At 39.1% G+C, this 19,590-nt stretch overlaps 1 protein-coding gene across 2 annotated transcripts in view; it reads left to right on the top strand.

Annotated features, from left to right (window-relative positions):
* The window catches only part of RGS7 (regulator of G protein signaling 7), a 576,861-nt gene that overhangs the window by 552,777 nt on the left and 4,494 nt on the right, over window positions 1-19,590 (top strand). The window contains exon 17 of one of the 2 annotated variants that reach the window (XM_015127136.3): window positions 552-632. The exons of the other annotated variant lie outside the window; for it this stretch is intronic. Coding sequence (XP_014982622.1) covers window positions 552-626 — 75 coding nt within the window. The 3' untranslated portion in view covers window positions 627-632. The remainder of the gene's footprint in view (window positions 1-551; window positions 633-19,590) is intronic. 2 annotated transcript variants of the gene reach the window in all.

Raw genomic sequence — 19,590 nt, forward strand, 5'->3', positions numbered from 1 at the left:
GAGTAGAAAAAGATGTTACATGTGAACAAGTATCTGCAGAGAACTAAAGTTTGAAAAGAAGTTTATATTACGATATATAAAAGGAAGGAATAATAATTATTCTTTATATTTTTATTCCTCATATTCCTTTCTTTATTAAAGATAGTGCATGTATTTCTATGCTCCTTCCCTTAGCCCTTCCCGAGGCTTAAAATATTAAGAACAATGAAGGTTCTATGCTTTTTACTTCTGCAGAGAGAAAATGATCTATTAAGCAGTTTAAAGCTAAAGATTTTATATGAGTGGTGGTTGGTGACAAGATATACCCCACCAAAGACCCACTAGCCTGCCTTTCTTACTCCTTATTTTTCAGGAAGGTATTGAAAACTGTTGCATAAATCACCTGAGAAACCAGTAGTTTTCCTACCAGTGTTTTCTTAGTATCTTGCCATGTGTTTTGATGATATATATTTGTTTGTAAGATTCTTTTTTTTGTATTGTGCCAGTGCCTTTGGAACTTTCTGACATTGTGTAAGCTCAAACTAAAGCCTTCAACACATTTATTTTTATAGGGCAGAAACATCCCTATTTTCCCATGCCATAAAAACTGTACACCAACACTGAGGGCCAGCACTAACCTGTTATGAAAAGAGGTAGAAAAATCTTGGTTTATACTCAAGTTTGTCTGCATTGTCTGTTGAGTTGTGTGGTTAAGCTCCATGCTGCTGTGTGTGTGTGTTGTGGCTTTTGCTGTGATGGCCAGTTCAGTGGAGTTATGTGTGTTGAAATGTGAGCAAACTGGATTCAACAAAGATATGGCTTTTGTTTTCAGTTTCCCTCAAGGATCCTTGTGGTGGGGAATGTTATTCACTTCTACTTGTGAATTTCCATTGCAACGGTACACAGAGTATTTGAAAGAATTTGAACAGTAATATATACTGTGAACATTCAATGTGATTGCATGAGTTAAATGGATAGAGAATGATGGACTCCAGGAATGAATCACATTGTAAATAAACTTCATGAAATTTTGGCTGGCACTATTGGAACCTCTGTTCTTTAATAGAGAATTTTCTGGAGCATGCCTCGTAAGTCACCATGGGGCAACAAAGATAATGTCAAAAAATTATCCAAGATTTTGCTGGAGAAAGTGACTATCAGATAATAAGGTACTCTGTGTACTGTTTAAGAAGCATTTCAAGTTAATCCTTTTCAAATGTAATGCTGACAGTATATACTATTCTTGAAATTATAATGGAAATCTCTGTGATACAATTTAAAACAGTGATGCAACCCAGGGAAGATGGAAAGGGGAAGTCAAATGGTTGTCTTTCTGCCAACATCATATCTAACCCACTTCTCAAACTCTTAAAATAGCACCATATGGTCACACACTGCAAACTTTAAGAAAGGGCCAACAGGAAATAAGGGGAAGAGAGGACTGATCATCCACACCTTCAACCAAAATTCACACAAATGCCACCTCTGTTCCAAACTGTGTGCTATGTCTTGGGACCATGTAGAAAGTATAGACTTACAGCCATGTCCAACCCTTTGAATGCAAGGACTTTTTTGCTTATCTGTGGTGGCGGATATTATAAAAATTATGCCTGGAACTTTTTTTTTTGAGATTATTTGTCGTTAGTGTTTAGTGTTTTTTATGTGTGGCCCAAGATAATTCTTCTTGCAATGTGGCCTAGAGAAGCCAAAAGGTTGGACATCCTTGGTACAGCTTGATTTCAAAGGTGCCCAATGGTATAGACAAAATGTTAGGATGTACAAGGGAAAGATAAACAATTTCTGCTGGGTGTTAGGTTGAGGACGGAGGGCCCATATGTAATCTGAGAATTCCCAGAAGTTACATTTAGCTGAATTTGGAGGATTTCACTGGACCAAGAAAAGCAACTACCTTCTTTAAAAAAAGTGGAAAAAAAACTGGAATTACTGAAGGAAAAGAGGTTGAGTACCATCCATACACACACACACACACACACACACACACACACACACACACACAGACACACATACACACAAACCATAATAATAACTTTCAGGCACTGTTGCTTAGTGTTAATCCTTTCCCATCCAGGAAAATAAAATGCAATCTTTTTTATGTAATACTTTTATTTGGGTGTTATTCTGAAGAAATGGAGTAAGCAATTGGAAAGGTTCTCTGAATTTCCCCTTGGTTTAGTGTTCCATATTTACAACTTAAGGGTCAGCAGCTGTATCAAGCATCTTAGATCTTTACCTACTAAATTTTATGAGACAGTTTTATAGGATCAATAAAATAATTTAACATAAGACAAAGAATGAGTGATTTTATTATAATCAGATAGACTTAATGGAGTAAAGACAGAATTTACATAAATATTTTAAAGGAATCCTCTACGCAGGGTGCTCTGGTGCATACAAGGAGGCTACAAGGTCAACAGTATCTCAGAAAGAAATGGAATAGGTGAAAATAGTAAACAAGTGTGTAGTCTAGGAAACTAATGGGGAAAAACTCACATTCATTGAGTATCTGCCATGTACCAGGCTCTGCACTGGGCGCTTCATAATATTATCTAATTTAATCCATGTGCTGACTCTGTAAGGTAGGTATTATTACATCCATTATTTTACCCATTTTGTAGGTAAGAAATTTAAAGGGTCAAAGGAGGTGCATCGTTTGCCCAGAGTCACATAGTCAGCGAAGGAGCTGGGACTGACTCCAAATGTATTTTGTTCCCTAATGCTATTTCCATGGATCCACCCTGCTCTTTGACATTCTCCCAACTGACAAAAAATAAATAAATCTTGCCACCTGATGATACCCTCCTCCCCAGTCTGAGTCCATTTCCAATGCGTGTCTATTTTAGTAAGTTGATTTACATGTTCCAGCCTAGGGTTTTTATAACCGAGGTTAGAAAAATGGCATTGTTGTTTTTGTTTCACCCCAGAGACAAAAATATTTTGCTAGCCAGCTGTTCCAGGGGAGTTTTTGTTAGTTACCCAGACTCATAAACACTAACTAGCACTTTAGAGAAAAATTATAATAAACAGCTGAGGATTGCATTGCACTTTCAATCTTCCAAAAAATATAGACTCTTTTTTGTTTGTTTTGTTGTTGTTTTGGTCATTGTTTACATGCACAACAATCCTGGGAGGTAGTCAGGCAGGTACCACCTTTCTTCACAGACAAAAAACTGGGGGCATAGTGAGGTGAGGTCACCCTCGCCAGTATCTCTCAGCTGTTGAGTGTTAGAGCCGGAACTGGAAGCAAGCTTTTTCTTTTACTTTAAATTCATTACTCTTTTTAGATTTTTCTTATTATTTTCATCAATCCCAAAATGGGTAGGATAAAAATAACTCCCATTTGTGTAATGCCCGCATTGTGGTTTGTTGTCTCAGGAAAGCTCCTTTTCACTTCTTGGTGTTTACTCTTTTATTTCTTTATTTTTCTTGCTATCAGAGAAGTCTCTTAAGGTTGGTCTTTCAAGGGTTACTATATCCTCTCATACCTTTAAATGTTATTCTTACTAAGTTGACTTTATTCTCTTTCAAAAAAGTTCATATGCTTTAAGAATTATGAAAATTATTTTCTTCATCACCATCATCAAATCTGACACCACTTTTCAGCCATTAAAATATCACAGCATCTGCTGGGCATGGTGGGTCATGCCTGTAATCCCAGCACTTTGAGAGGCCGAGGCGGGTGGATCACCTGAGGTCAGGAGTTCGAGACCAGCCTGGCCAACATGGTGAAACCCTGTCTCTACTAAAAATACAAAAATTAGCCAGGCATGGTGGTGCACGCCTGTAATCCCAGCTACTTGGGATACTGAGGCAGGAAAATCACTTGAACCCAGGAGGCGGAGGTTGCAGTGAGCAGAGATCATGCCATTGCACTCCAACCTGGGTGACAAAAGCGAAACTCTGTCTCAAAAAATAAGAAAAGATAACATGATAGGATAAGATAAACTATAGCATCTGTCTGCTACACAAACATTAAAAAGGAACAGATAGAAAACAAAGGAAAAGCAGGGTAGGATGACTGATTAGCCACATCTTCAATCAAGATTCATAATCAACTGCCAACTGTGTGACTCACCTCCTGTCTTGTCTTTGTGTGAAGTAGAAATTAAATCAGTCTGGCTCTGGGCTACAAAAGTAGAAAAGTAAAAATGAATTTTAGAGAGTATTGATGTTGAACGCCCAGGGATTCACCTAATCTAATCTCCTTTTGGAAATATTTTCCCCCTATCTTAATGAAGACAATTACCTGTAGAGGCTTTAAAAGAATCAATAGAAAAAAGATGATGCCTCCTTGGCTGTCCCATTCCCTGTGTTCTGTGCTGGGGCTTTGAGCTCCTAACTGTGCCCTGGAGACTGGATGGAATGACCAGAAGTTGTGGAGACTCCGTGAGAGAAATTTAACAGGACTGGGTTGGCTCTGAAATCAGTTGATCTTTAGGATCAAATCTGGTTTTTTGTTGTTGTTGTCATTGTTGTTTTGTTGTTGTCATTGAGACACAATTTCACTCTGTCACCCAGGCTGCAGTGCAGTGGTGCGATCTTGGCTCACTGCAACCTCTGCCTCCGTGGTTCAAACAATTCTCCTGCCTCAACCTACTGAGTATAGCTGGGACTATAGGTGCCCGCCAACACACCTGGCTAATTTTTTGTATTTTAGTAGAAATGGGGTTTCACCATGTTGACCAGGCTGGTCTCGAACTCCTGACCTCAAGTGATCTGCCCACCTCGGCCTCCCAAACTACTGGGGTTACAAGTGTGAGCCACTGTGCCTGGCCCAAATCTGTTTTTAACTCTGCAACTCAATTGTTTAAATGTTGATAGGAGCAAATGTAAATGTAAATCCTCTTATTTGAAATATAAAACAAAGAAGATACAATACTTAGTTCTTTTAGAATGTTCTTTTGATTAAATAAAATTAAATGATTTATCTAAGCCCACTGTGGAATCACTGGTTAATACAGCCTTATACAGATTATATATAAGTGGTAACATGGTAAAAAGAGCCTGGGCCAAGGAATTTGATGTGTTTCTATTTAGGTTTGAAACCTAGTCCTATATATTCTAGCCATGTGAATTTTAAAAAATCATTTAAGGCCGGGCGCAGTGGCTCATGCCTGTAATCTCAGCACTTTGGGAGGATGGCTCTAGGCCAAGAGTTCAAGACCAACCTGGGCAACATGGCAAGACCCTGTCTCTACAAAAATAATAATAATTATAATAACAATAAAAGAAAAAATCATTTAAACTACTGAACCTCAGTTTCTTCACCTCTAGACAACTCTCTCTACCCAGACACAGCTCCAATTAGCATTTTGCACAAATAAATATAAAAATTTAAGAATTTGAATTGTATTTAAATATTCTTTTGAAACATTCTTTATTCACTTAAAATGCATTGTAAATGTCTTCCAAATAATTAAGTATTCTCCTACCTGATTCTAATAAACCACGCAAAATTCCTTTGAATGGATATGCCCTGTAATTTTTCTAATCATCTATGAATGGACATTTAGGTTGTTATTTATTTATTCGTTGCTTTTATAGGTCAAAGTACAATAAAATCCAAGTTATATATTGATTTTCTTTTCATAAAAAAATTGAACTGCTTAAATGGAATGTAAATTTACAAGGGAAGAGGCATCTATTTATCTGTTTTTCCCTTTTTTGTATCTTTATTTTTTCCTTCATGCAAGAGCATACACTAGAGGGAAAAATAACTTATTCTGGAAGGTGGGAATCAGATGTTGTATTCCTGATTTCCGACACCAACATGTTACACATTAATGACAGGCCTCCACTGCCAATTAGTCTTCAGTCAGTGAAGAACTGTAGCTACTTTCTGGGAAACTTATATTGTTTTTTTTCAACACTCTGGAAGACTCTAAGGATAGTTTCTAGTTCCTGGTCAAATGATTTTTAACTTGGTTTTGTTTGTTTGTTTTTTGGGGTTTTGTTGTTGTTGTTGTTGTTGTTTTTTAGACGGAGTTTCACTTTTGTTGCCCAGGCTAGAGGGCAATGGCGTGATCTTGGCTAACCGCAATCTCTGCCTCCCGGGTTCAAGTGATTCTCCTGCCTCACCCTCCAAGTAGCTGGGATTATAGGCGTGCACCACCAGGCCAGGCTAATTTTTTGTATTTTTAGTAGAGACAGGGTTTCTCCATGGTGGTCAGGCTGGTCTCAAACTCCCGACCTCAGGTGATCTGCCCACCTTGGCCTCCCAAAGTGCTGGGATTACAGGCATGAGCCACCATGCCCAGCCTAACTTGGATGTTATTAAATGTAAAATCTAGTGTGCGATTTCCCTCCATATTCTAATAACCTATAAAACTTATAAAACTGTAAGCTGGGAACTACCCTCTGCATGCAGTATAAACCTGTGAATAATACGGGTGCCACGTTTGGGAATCACAGCCCCAGCCCAGCTATGGGGCTAGGGTAGGAGCAGTGTGGTGCAGTGCAGTGTCGAAGGTACTTGGGCAGTCCCTCGGCTGCCCATTCCTGGCACGTTTGGGATGGACCTTGGTTCTGTTCAGGATTGAGCCATGTCACTCCAGGCTGAGCACTCTGGACTTTATTGATTGGACCTACACGCACATTAGTGTAAACAGGCTATTTTGGAAAGGGTCTTAGGACAACTAAAAGGAAAACATATAAACTTGCCACTGGATTTTTTCCTCACAAATAATCCCAATAGAAAAAATTGACCTGGTGGCCTAGGATCCATGCATCTGCTACGTTTATATCATTGCTTTTAGATACCATTATACTAGTTTCTAAATCATTCATTCATCAACAGCTATTAAGTTTTGACTAAGTGTCGGGTTATGTGATACTCTTTGTGGTTAAAAAAGACAGCTTGGCTGTCCTTACTTTCACTTCCCTTGATATCAATTTCTACCACAATAACGTAGAGACAAGCCTTAGAGTATTCAGAAAGGTCATTTTCTAGATTACATATCCATTAATGAAGTTGTAGGCATGGTAAGAGCTCCACAGAGTGAGTCAGATCCTCAACTGACATGAACACCCATCATAATGAAGCAGATTATCTGGTTCGCAAAACATCCATCATAGGACAGAAGCAGACTTGGAACCTACGAGAAGGAAGGTTTTGATTTTACATCTCCGCCCCTGTGAATTTACCTTAAAGAAAGACTTTGTGCGTATTATTTTAGGGTTGAGTGCTATGGATTCTGTTGCCTGGGATTACAGATACACTAATACAGGTAAACTATGCTTAAAAATTCCTACCATGGCCGGGCACAGTGGCTGACGCCTGTAATCCCAGCACTTTGGGAGGCCAAGGCGGGCTGATCACAAGGTCAGGAGATCGAGACCATCCTGGCTAACACGGTGAAACCCCGTCTCTACTAAAAATACAAAAAAAAAAAATTAACTGGGCGTGGTGACAGGCACCTGTAGTCCCAGCTACTCGGGAGGCTGAGGCAGGAGAATGACGTGAACCCAGGAGGCAGAGCTTGCAGTGAGCTTAGATCACACCACTGCACTTCAGCCTGGGCGACAGTGCAAGACTCTGTCTCCAAATAAATAAATAAATAAATAAATAAATAAATAAATAAATTCCTACTACATCTTCAGTGAAAATAAGTTATAAACTGGCCATTGAGTTTCCCCACCATAGATATTACCAACAAGCATATGAAGTGTGTCTGCTCGAAGATGAACTATTTTCTCCTCTTTCTTCTGCTATGGACCTGAAACCATCTCATTTGTCATTTTGTAGTTGGCGGATATTGCTATCCATCTTATTTTATTGAAACTGGTGGTGATGATAACTTGCCTGAGGAAGCAATTTTAGTCTCCCTGCAGCATGATGTAAATCAATTGGTGTGCAATGTATCAGACCACGTAGCCTAATTGAGTTCGGACAATATATCTTCATTTTGCCCTGGTAGCATCATTAGTTCTTAAGTTGCTGCTCGAGTTCTAGGAGCTCTGAATTGTATCATGGGTTTTTGTCAGTGTCCAATGCAGCCCTGGGGCTTCCTAAGGAATGCTGTGGGACTGCCAAGTAGACACTCCCCATAGTGGAAATGTCGCCCCTGCTGCTACATATGCCAGGGGCAGACGTTTCTACAGCATTTCCCAAAGTATTGTGTTCCAATGAACATGAAGTCTTGGGTTTATGCCAGTAGCTACGAAGCTTCAGCCAGAGACCATCCTGCGTGCTCTGTATGATAAGTTTACAGCCCAAGAGCATGCATGTATTCAAGCACTACTAGATTCTTTTATCCAACAACAACAGCAAAACAGTTATTGGGAACCTACTGTGGGCCAGGCACTTTGTTCTGAGAATGGATAGGTAAGACAAAGCCCCTGCTCATAAGAAGCTTATACTTTGCAAGAGGATAGATATGAACACAAATTACTACTTTGGGGATACTACTAACATGCGCACCTAGGTTGATTCATTCTGCTCATGCAAGTTAACTGTTCATTGAACAGATCTGGTTTTCCACTAACCTCCTTAATATAAATCATGATAGTTTCTCTTAAAGCAGTGCAGAGTAGGCAGAGAGAGGAAGAGTTAAGTCCTAAGCAAGAGACCTGCCCACTAAACAGTGGGGCCCTGCAGGAGAGAGAGAGACAGAGCAAAGGTGGCACAAGAAAGAGGGTCTGAAGATGGCAAATTCAGGCAAGGACTACTGTGGAGGTTTCCAGTTAGAGAAGCAGAGTACAGAAGAAGGTAATCAAGAACATATTCTGTGCTCTGGATTTACACATGGGCCATCATCATCTACACAGCAGATGAGGGCAAGCTAGAAGAATCTAGACATAGGAGGGTGTGTTTGCAGCGTCGGCAGCTACTGTAGCCATCTGCACATTGGATGATAACAACAAAAACTTGGGTGGTAAAGTAGAAGAAATGAAAGCAGAAGAAGACTTGTAGCACCAATAAACTTTTTAGAACATGTTTGAACCAAGTTTACTGGAAGATTTGACAGCAGAAATATAAAGGTCGCACTGTCTCACTTTGAAATCATGTTATATGGCCATTAGTTCATTATGTTGCATTATCACTTTGATTTTATTTGATGATTTTTGAACTTGAATTATTTGAACTTGATATTTGAACTTGAATTATTTTTCAAAGTGATCTGAATCTCATATTAGGGTACAAAATTGTAGCTCAGTAAAGCAAGGAGATATAGGACTTATATCTTACATGTAATGTACTCTTAGCATTTCTACATTTGGCACAGTGCCTTGCAGATGGCCAACTCTCAATCTCAATTTATGTCATTGAATTAAACAGCATTGAATAGAATGAAAAAGAGTTAAGCAGAATTCCATCAATGTTCTAAAGGGTAATACTTGCACATTATTTTTATAAATTTGTTTTAAGTATCTAGGAAAAAGATGAATGGAAGTTAAGTTGATATAAAGTTTGGATTTATTATGGTGTCCAAATTTAATTTCCACCAAAAATGGAGTCGTATATTAATTATTTCTAGTTGTGAGGTCACTTACTAGGCAGCCCTGGGTCATCAACAGGTCATCTCTTTCAAAATCATTTTCTCTTGCTTATTCTAAAGACACATGTAGCATCGTATATATTCATTAGCATTCTTTTATGAAGCATCTTTCAGAAAAGAAAGCCATTTTTATACTGATGACAAGCTGTGGTTTTAATTTATTCTTTTCCATAATTTTTGCTAGTACCCAGAAAGCAGTAACACTAAAATAGACAATTTAAAATAGCGATACATTAGACATCTTTATCTAAATTGCATCCATCTATAAGCATGGAGGTATTATGTGTATAGCTACAGAAACCTTGGTGCATTTTTCATGTTTTTGGCTGATACTATACACAAGTCCAGACTGGGCAAAATCTGATGCCCTCTTCATTGTGCACCATATTTTGATGGCTGTTGTCATTGTTTTTGTCAATGGCCAGTATCTAAGAATAATAGGAACACACAGTGGACAATCCTAAATACGCCACATATATCTGTAATTTCAACCAGCAGAGGCCATTACTAAAATAGGCTGTGGCAGTTATTGGAAATTTAAAGCACATTCTCTAGAATGCTCTATTATTTCTGGGGGAATAAACAGTTCATCCATCAGTTTTTTGCCTCTTTGAGTCATGCAGATTTTATTTTGGTATTAAAGAAGTTTTTCATCTATTTCATCAGCCAAAACCGAATTCCCCAATGGACATGGGCTCAGTTACTACAAAGGAGAATAACAAGCCCCTATTTTCAACACTGTTCACCTGAAATAGACCTATTAATATCTAACAAGAATATATTCCTAACATGAGATAAAAAAGTTTATTGGGAGAGCTTTCTCTTTTCTGACTGTAAAATGTAAATCTTCAAGGTACTTTCAGGAGATACTGGGAATGATAAAATTTTTGGAGTTTCAGAATTGAAAAGGAACTTAGAGGTCCATATTTCCCCAGGTCCAATCCTCAGTCCATTGCAAGAATCTTTTCTGTAGGCTCAGTGACAAATGGGTATTCAGCATTTGGCAGCTCCTAAGTATCTGAGATGTGGTACCCTTAGTCAGCAGATCATTTCATCTCTTAGAAATCCCTTCCATAATCCACTTTTCTGTAACTTCCAACTATTAATCCTAGTTCTATTTCCTGAAGGCACCACAGAGTAATACAAGCCCTTCCTCTAGATGACAACTAGTGAATTGCTTGAGGTGTGATTTACATTACCTCCCCCAAGTTTTCTTTTTCTTTCCTTAGTTAAAATCTCTACGTCGGCCAGGCACAGTGGCTTGTGCCTGTAATCCCAGCACTTTGGGAAACCGAGGCCAGGGGTTGTGGGGATCACTTAAGGCCAGGAGTTCAGGATCATCCTGGGCAACATAATAGATCTGGTCTCTATAAAAAACAAATTTATAAATTAAAAAAAAAAACTCTACTTCATTTTCTTTTTTTCTTTCTTTCCTTTTTGTTTCTGTTTTTTGTTTGTTTGTTTGTTTGTTTTTTGTTTTCTTTTGTTTTTTGAGACGGAGTCTCGCTCTGTCATCCAGGATGGAGTGCAGTGGTGCAATCTTGGCTCCCCGCAGCCTCTGCCTCCCCGGCTCAAGTGATTCTCCTGCTTCAGCCTCCCAAATAGCTTGGATTACAGGCATGCGCCACCACACTCAGCTAATTTTTGCATTTTTAGTAGAGAGGAGGTTTCACCATGTTGCAAGGCTGTTCTCAAACGCCTGACCTCAAGTGATCCACCCACCTTGGCCTCCCGAAGTGCTGGGATTACAGGCGTGAGCCACCGTGCCTTGCCTACTTCATTATTTTTCTAAGTGTGGTCCAACTATCCATACCTCAAAAATCACCAGGGGCTTGGCAAATGCAGATTCTGTAACCTCATCTCTGATTACATTAGAACTCTTCTTTTTCTCTGCTCCACATTGGTTTCAAGCATCCCAAAACCATACCGTTTAAAAATCATCACACAGATAGAAGTATTCCCAGCCGATCTCTCCTTACTAAACATCCGTGGTTCTCACTTGAGATGCATCAGAATCACCTGGAGGGCCCATGCTAACACAGATTGCTGGGCTCCATCTTTCAGAAAGTCTACGTAAGTCATTTACTGATGGATCCAATTCAAGAATTTTCATGTTTAACCAATTCTCAGTGATGCTGCTGCTGATTTTAAGGCCACACTCTGAAAACCACTGCCCTAGACATACCAATGCTCTCCACTTTCTCCATGGTGAATGTCAAGAGCACACAAATGTCACAGCTGAGAGGCTGCTCTCCAATTACGTCCTCACATTTCTGCAACCACCCGTTGAACTGTGTAAGAGTCCATTTTTGTTTTGTTCCATTTGTTCCCACAGCTGTTTATAATTAAATTTATTGCATATTGCATGTAAGTACTTTATTAAAATAAACCTGTTGAAATGTGAGTATAAAAAGAAAAAGATATTTCTTTGATAACTAAGCTGAAGACAAAAAGACTTGATAAAGTAAAGATGTCTTAAATGTTGCTAGCAAATTAAATCTGAGTGACACTTATAACGGGAAAGTGAACTTCTAATGTTTTCCCATTTAATAATTTCCTGTTCTTTCATCATCCTGGTTGCTCACTTTGTACATGTGCTCCAGTTCACCAGTAGGCCTCATAATCATAACTGAACATAGTATTTGAGATATGGCCCAGCCAGCATAAAGTGGGAATATCACCTCCTTGGCTTTGTATACTATAACTTTTAAAATCTAACCTGAAAATTGCATCCACTTCCCCACTGTAGTCCCCAACCAGAGCAACATGTAATGTCATTTGGGGCTTAAAATAAAATACTTTAAAAATTGGATTTTTTTCTCATGTGCTGAGATTAGTTGTCCCTAATTTTGTCTTTTGCTGCTAAGTTTCTTTGTTCATTATTTATTTACTTTTCACTTTAGTGTACGTTGGTTCTTTACCCTTCTTTCTACTAAATTTATCTTGTAAGTTTTAGTTCATTTGTATAGCTTTACATAATTTTTTGAAGCATTTCTTTGTTACTCAGTCTTTTAACCAAGGTTATAAGCGGATCATACATACATTTTATCAGAATTTCATCAGTTTAATCATTCAAATTACTGATTAAAATGTCATAAGGAACAGGGAGGAAGACAGAATTCCACTGCCCTAATAGCACACCATGAAGATAGTTGTTTATTTAGTTATGAAGCACATCTTTCTCTTTTCCAACCACAGAGATACTGCAAACACTGCTGCATGCCTTACTTAGCCGAAGATCTTTTGTTTAAAGCAAGTTCCTGTCCTCAAATCTGGTAAACTCCTTTTTAAAATGAGTAAATGAGCATCTCTATGACAGACAAAAATGTAATATAGGGTCTACAGGGAGTTCCTTGCAAACATATAATGTTGTAAGAGCAACACACCATTAGAAGAATGAGAGAGGGACTTAGGAAATTTTAACAAAAGAAATACAAATAGTAAATCGATATATGAGAAAACAAAAAAGAAAACCTATTGTTATTAATACCTAAGTAAAATTCAGAAGGCAGCACAATCACTTTTTCCTCCAAATAGGTTTGTTTTGTTAATATGATAACATCTAGTATTAGAAAGGGGTTAAGAAAATAGGTGATCTTGTACAATGTTCATAAAAGTCTGAATTGCTATCACTTTTTGAATAGAATTTGACAGAATGTGCCAAAAGGTCAAAAATCTCTCACTTTGAATCAGTAATTCAAGTTCTAGTAATTTAATCCTAAAAAAACCCCAGATGTTCCCACATATAAAAAATATTTGTTGCATTATATAATTGTCAAATATAGAACACAGTCTGAAAGCACAACAATTGTGAATTTCTTAAATATATCAAGACATATCTACTGTTGGAATGTTATACAAATATTAAAAATTAGATTTTAAAGCATTGGCTTTTGTTTCTTTTAATGATACCCATATTTGACATTTTTTAAAAATATTAATTTTTCTATTGCTCTTTGCAGAGCAGGGCTAACCCATGGGCGGTGTGCCCGGAGTAGCCACATTTGACCAACACATATGTGTGTTTGTGCATATTTGTATATGTGTGTGTGTACATATATATGGTTACTGTATAAACTGTATTTGTGTGTGTTTATATGTGCATAGAACCGAAATAACATAACAATACATTCCCTTATGTGCAATGCAATCTGATTTTTAAAATATATTCTATACTTAATTTTTTTCTAAGTGTTGGTAGCATCTCTCTAAATTGATTTCCTTACCAACTAATTCATTTAGTTGGTAAAACAGTATTATTTTAGAAGAAACATCTATAACATGGGTAATTGAACAAAATGTAATCTCTTTAAACATGTATCTGTGTATAAAAAGGTAGAAGGACATAATAGAAAGTAAATGATCATATATCAAGTAATACTTATTTCTTCTCTGTTTTTCTATGTTTTCTCCATTTTCTTTAGTGAACATATACTGCTTTTATTATGGAAAAAATTTTTAACTAAGAAAATGAAAGTAGTTGGCTATACTTTTTCCTTCTCAATTCTCTTAGGAAGCTAGTGACCAGTACTTAAATGTATATGTGTTCATGAGCTATCTCCTTTTAGTACATAGTACTAGAATATTTTTCAGCATTCAACGTTAAATATGACAGTTCCAAAACTAACTACAGAATTGTCTTCCTCATGTCCTTTCCATCTTAAATCTCAAGAATTCAAGTTTATCTTTAACATTCTAGGAACTCACCCACTCTCCACAGTTTTATAAAAATTATTCATTGTGTTTCAGTAAGCTCATTTGTAAGTTTACCTGGAAAAACTGATTTCATTTAAATCATGCAAGAGCTTCCCAAACACCTGGCCTAGCTTGAATTCCTTCTTGGCACCTGCCTACTTGAAAAGATTCTGATTCTATTAGTCAATCTGTTAATATTGAGGGTGTGACCAGTGACCCTCATCCCTCTCTCCACCACGCCTCTCCTCCCCCAAATTAAAAGTTAATTCTCCCAAGACCTTGGAATCTCATTACCCTGATTTCTAGAAATTTATTCCCTTAATGAGATTTGCAGCCAAAGAACCTCAACTCTTGCAAATAATCAAGTACTTATTTGGAGACTACTGTAATGTTAAAGTCGTTTAACAGCTGTCCGTTATTACTTCATCAGGCCAGATGACTTACAAAACCATGTAAGAAGGCATATAAAAGCACTAATACAGGTTCTACCAGTATGAATAATTCAAAGAGGGAACTGGTGGAGTTTAGGGGTAGTTAGAAGGCTTCAGCAAGGACATAGATAAGAAGTTCATCTTTGAAGAGTGGATAGGGTCTGAACAGGTACATGCACAAACAGGTGACTAGCGGAGAGAGCAGCAGGCACAACGGCCAGCCAAAGAACCACTTCGTGGGTAACAGTAAAGAGTCCGACAGGCCACGAAACCCAGGTAGTGAAGGATTTGGAAATCCAGGCAAAGATGTTTATATTTACAAGTGAAACAGGAATTTTCAACTTGAGAGTAAAATAACAAACATCTAACATCCCTTAGTTTAGACTCTGCTAAGAGCACTCCCCATCCCTGGTTCAGTAAGTGTGAAAAAAAGGGTATTTTTTCAACATGAGAGTAAAATAACAAACGGATAACGTCTTTTAGCTCAGCCTCTCCTAAAAGCATTCCCTATCTCTGGTCCAAGAGCATCTCATTTTACCACCATATGGTCAGCTCTTTTTATTAACAGAGCTGTAGGGTTGAGCATCTGGTGAGACAGTTGGATCACATAAACCAGTGGAAAGGCAATGACAAGATTTTTACCTTTCTTACTCCCAGTTCCTCTCCATAGTCTCTGCAGCCTACAAAGCACTCAAGAATATACGTCCGAGTCTACAGCAACATATGGGAGACACTCGGAGGCAATGGCTGGAGACAAACAAGCAGGAATTGTAAAAGGATAGCGAAAGTGGAGGTTACATTTTTTTCCAAAAAAAAATCTTTTTTTTTTTTTTTTTGGAGACAGAGTTTCGCTCTGTCGCCCAGGCTGGAGTGCGGTGGCGCGATCTCGGCTCACTGCAAACTCCACCTCCCGGGTTCACGCCATTCTCCTGCCTCAGCCTCCCGTGTAGCTGGGGCTACAGGCGCCGCCACCTCACCCGGCTAGTTTTTTTGTGTTTTTAGTAGAGACGCGGTTTCACCGTGTTAGCCAGGATGGTCTCCATCTCCCTCGTGATCCGCCCGCCTCGGCCTCCCAAAGTGCTGGGATTACAGACGTGAGCCACTGCGCCTGGCCTCAAAAAAAATCTAAAAGATGTTGATAACTTTCTACTCTTCTCTGTAAGCTGTTTCATAGCCACCTTCTAAAACTCTGCCCCTTTATTTCTGCTCAATCTCTTCAGTGTCCTGTAGACTAGAAAAGACTACTGTGGGCCGGGCGCGGTGGCTCACGCCTGTAATCCCAGCACTTTGGGAGGCCAAGGTGGGAGGATCACGAGGTCAGGAGATCGAGACCATCCTGGCTAACACGGTGAAACCCCGCCTCTCCTAAACATACAAAAAATTAGCCGGGCGAGGTGGCGGCGCCTGCAGTCCCAGCTACTCGGGAGGCTGAGGCAGGAGAATGGCAGGAACCCGGGAGGCGCAGCTTGCAATGAGCTGAGATCGCACCACTGCACTCCAGCCTGGGCAGCAGAGCGAGACTCCGTCTCAAAAAAAAAAAAGACTACTGTGTTTTTTTGTTTTGTTTTGTTTTTTGCTTTTTCTTCTAGACAGAGTTTCACTCTCGTAGCCCAGGCTGGAGTGCAATGGCGCGATCTCAGCTCACTGCAACCTCCGCCTCCCAGGTTCAAGTGATTATCTTGCCTCAGCCTCCCGAGTAGCTGGGACTACAGGCACCTGCCACAACGCTTGCCTAATTTTGTGATATATATTTTTTTTTAGTAGAAACAGGGTTTCACTATGTTGGCCAGGCTGGTCTTGAACTCCTGACCTCAGATGATCCACTGCCTCGGCCTCCCAAAGTGCTGAGATTACAGGCATGAGCCACCACGCCTGGCCATACTTTGTGTTTTTATGACAGCAATAAAATAAGTGGGCTTAGTAACTCAAGCAAACATAGCTTCACTCTACTTCCTTGGATTGCAGGAGAGGAATGTAGAAAGTTGCTTCCGTCTCCCTAATGCCCCAGGCTGTCAGGCTGTAGCTAAGAACCTGGCCTTCATCAATTCCTACTGACTCAGGGCTCCTTATCATCAACTTTCTGTTACTACTTTAAGACTAAGAATGATTTTTTTTTTTTTTTTGAGACAAAGTCTCGCTCTGTCACCCAGACTGGAGTGGGGTGGCACGCAATCTCGGCTCACTGCAACCTCTGTCTCCTGGATTCAAGCAATTCTCCTATCTCAGCCTTCTGGTTAGCTGGAATTACAGGCATGCACCACCATGCCCTGTTTTTTTTTTTTTTTTTTTTGAGTAGATACATGGTTTTTCCATGTTGTCCATGCTGGTCTCAAACTCCTGACCGCAAGTGATCCACCCATCTCAGTCTCCCAAGGTACTAGGTTTACAAGCATGAGCCACTGCGCCCAGGCCAAGGATGATGTTTTAAAAGTCAGTTAAAATTTGTACCTTTGATAGTTCACTTGGAAAAGTTAAGGACAAATACATAGGTTGTTATTTTTGTTTTGAGGGTGTTGTCCCTAATTATAACAAAATCTCTCCAAACCATTTAGGACAGAAAGGAATTGGTTTAGTGGAGGGGAAGTTTTATTGTGACACACTAGAGAACTCTCTTTGTTTATGTAATTATCATATTATAGACTAGGATGATGCTGTCTATTCACCTACGTGCCAGCTGAAGTCCCAGGTTTATTTTGTCCCAAAACTGATTATATGCTTCTTTTTCTAGCATATCATCATTAACTAGATGTTACAAAATGTCATAAGATCTTGAGTTTTTGTTATGTTCTAAGTATATTTGTCTTTCTCTATAGATTTCTGTTTCCACTATAATCTGTTTCCTTTAGAATCTGACAGGAAGAGTGTAAATCACATAACACATATGTAATCATGGGGTTAAAAATAAGTATTATTCACATAAAATTATTGAATTATTGTAAGCAATTTGGTTTTTTAAAAATGCTATTGATAGGGTTTGTTAGCCCTTTTAATTTATGGAATTAAGACTTTAAAACTTAGATATAAAAATTTCTCAGATTTGGTCAGGCACAGTGTCTCATACCTGTAATCCAAGCACTTTGGGAGACTGAGCTGGGAGGATCACTTGAGACCAGGAGTTTGAGATCAGACTGGACGACATAATGAGACCTCATCTCTACTAAAAATAAAAAATCAGCAAGGCATGGTGGTGCACACCTGTGGTCTCAGCTACTTGGGAGGCTGAGGCAGGAGGTCGCTTGAGCCTGGGAGGTCGAAGCTGCAGTAAGTCATGGTCACACCACTGCACCCTGATTTGGGTGATAGAGCAAGACCCTGTCTCGAAAATTTTAAAAATAATTTTGAAAAACCATTTCTCAGGTTCTTCAATTTGGAAAAATTGGGAAAAGATCATTGGCAGGGGCTGGTTCCATACAGCATCCGAGGAACTACACTGAAATTGATTGTTCCAAAACGGCTGACATGCAAATATCGTACCATGTATACTTCCCTGGAAGTGATCCGTGTTCTTTTTAACTTAATACATTGCAATAGAGTGTGCAACCAGAAGTGTAGACACAATAGTTTCTTTGTGCACTAGAGTAGGGCTTATGTATTTTCCTTTCTAGTATGTGAATAAGGCAGGATTTGCATATGGTTTGCAAATAGATCCAAGTGATCTAAATCTTCCAATCCAGATGGCTCATTGGGCATCCATGCTGTCTGCTTTGACCTCAGTGCTGCACTTAAGATCTTTTTTTTTTTTTTTTTTTTTGAGATGGAATCTCACTCTACTGCCCAGGCTGGAGTGCAATGGTGTGATCTCGGCTCACTGCAACCTCTACCTCCTGGGTTCAAGCAATTCTCCTGCCTCAGCCTCCCGAGTAGCTGGGATTACAGGCGACCGCCACCACGCCCAGCTAATTTTCGTATTTTAGTAGAGATGGGGTTTCACCATGTTGGCCAGACTGGTCTCGAACTCCTGACCTCAGGTGACCCGCTGGCCTCGGCCTCCCAAAGTGTTGGGATTACAGGCCTGAGCCACCTCGCCTGGTCCACACAGAGTTTTGTTGTTAAAATACACCTGTATGTTTTCTCATTTCTGCCCATTGTTATGCTAATATCACAAAGCCCCAGGTTTACTGTGGGCCTATATTTCTCTACGGGCTTCTATGAAAACGTGTTTTTTAATTATTTCCTGGGACAAGTGCTTGTCACGCTTAACTTGTATCATATCCAATTTTTAATGAAGTCCGTATCAGGCCACGTACTAGTAGCTTTGAGGATTTGAGGATATTTGAAAAAATAAAAACAAAACTGTAGAAAGAGAACCACATTTTTTTTTCTTTATAAATTGATAAGGACAACAGTAGATTTAATCGTTCAAATAAAAAAATGACTGTGTCTGAGTTTCAAATGGCTTCCAATTTCAATGTAACTATTTCACTCTTTTTTTTTTTTTTTTTTTTTTTTTGAGACAGTCTCGCTCTGTCACCCAGGTTGGAGTGCAGTAGTGCGATCTTGACTCACTGCAACCTCTGCCTCCCAGATTCAAGCGATTCTCCTACCTCAGCCTCCTTAGTAGCTGGGACTACAGGCGTGTACCACCATGCCCAGCTAATTTTTGTATTTTTAGTAGATACGGGGTTTCACCATATTGGCCAGGATGGTCTCAATCTCTTGACCTCATGATCCACTGCCTAGGCCTCCCAAAGTGCTGGGATTATAGGCATCAGCCACTGCACCTGGCCCACTCCTCTTCCCAGAATTTTGAACCAAATCACATTAATCTGTAGTTTTAAAAGAAACAGTTTTATATTAGCATCTTTCCCCCAGTCTTCTACTATATAAGAATTAATTGTTGTGCCTCAACCAACGTGTACTGATGTGTACCTTCCTTTATCCCACAAAGAGTAAGCACTTTTTTTTTTTTTTTTTTTTGAGACAGAGTCTCACTCTGTAGCCCAGGCTGGAATGCAGTGGCCTATCTCGGC

The sequence above is a fragment of the Macaca mulatta genome, chromosome 1 (genome assembly GCF_049350105.2).
Source record: "Macaca mulatta isolate MMU2019108-1 chromosome 1, T2T-MMU8v2.0, whole genome shotgun sequence".
In the NCBI taxonomy this organism is placed as follows: Eukaryota; Metazoa; Chordata; class Mammalia; order Primates; family Cercopithecidae; genus Macaca; species Macaca mulatta.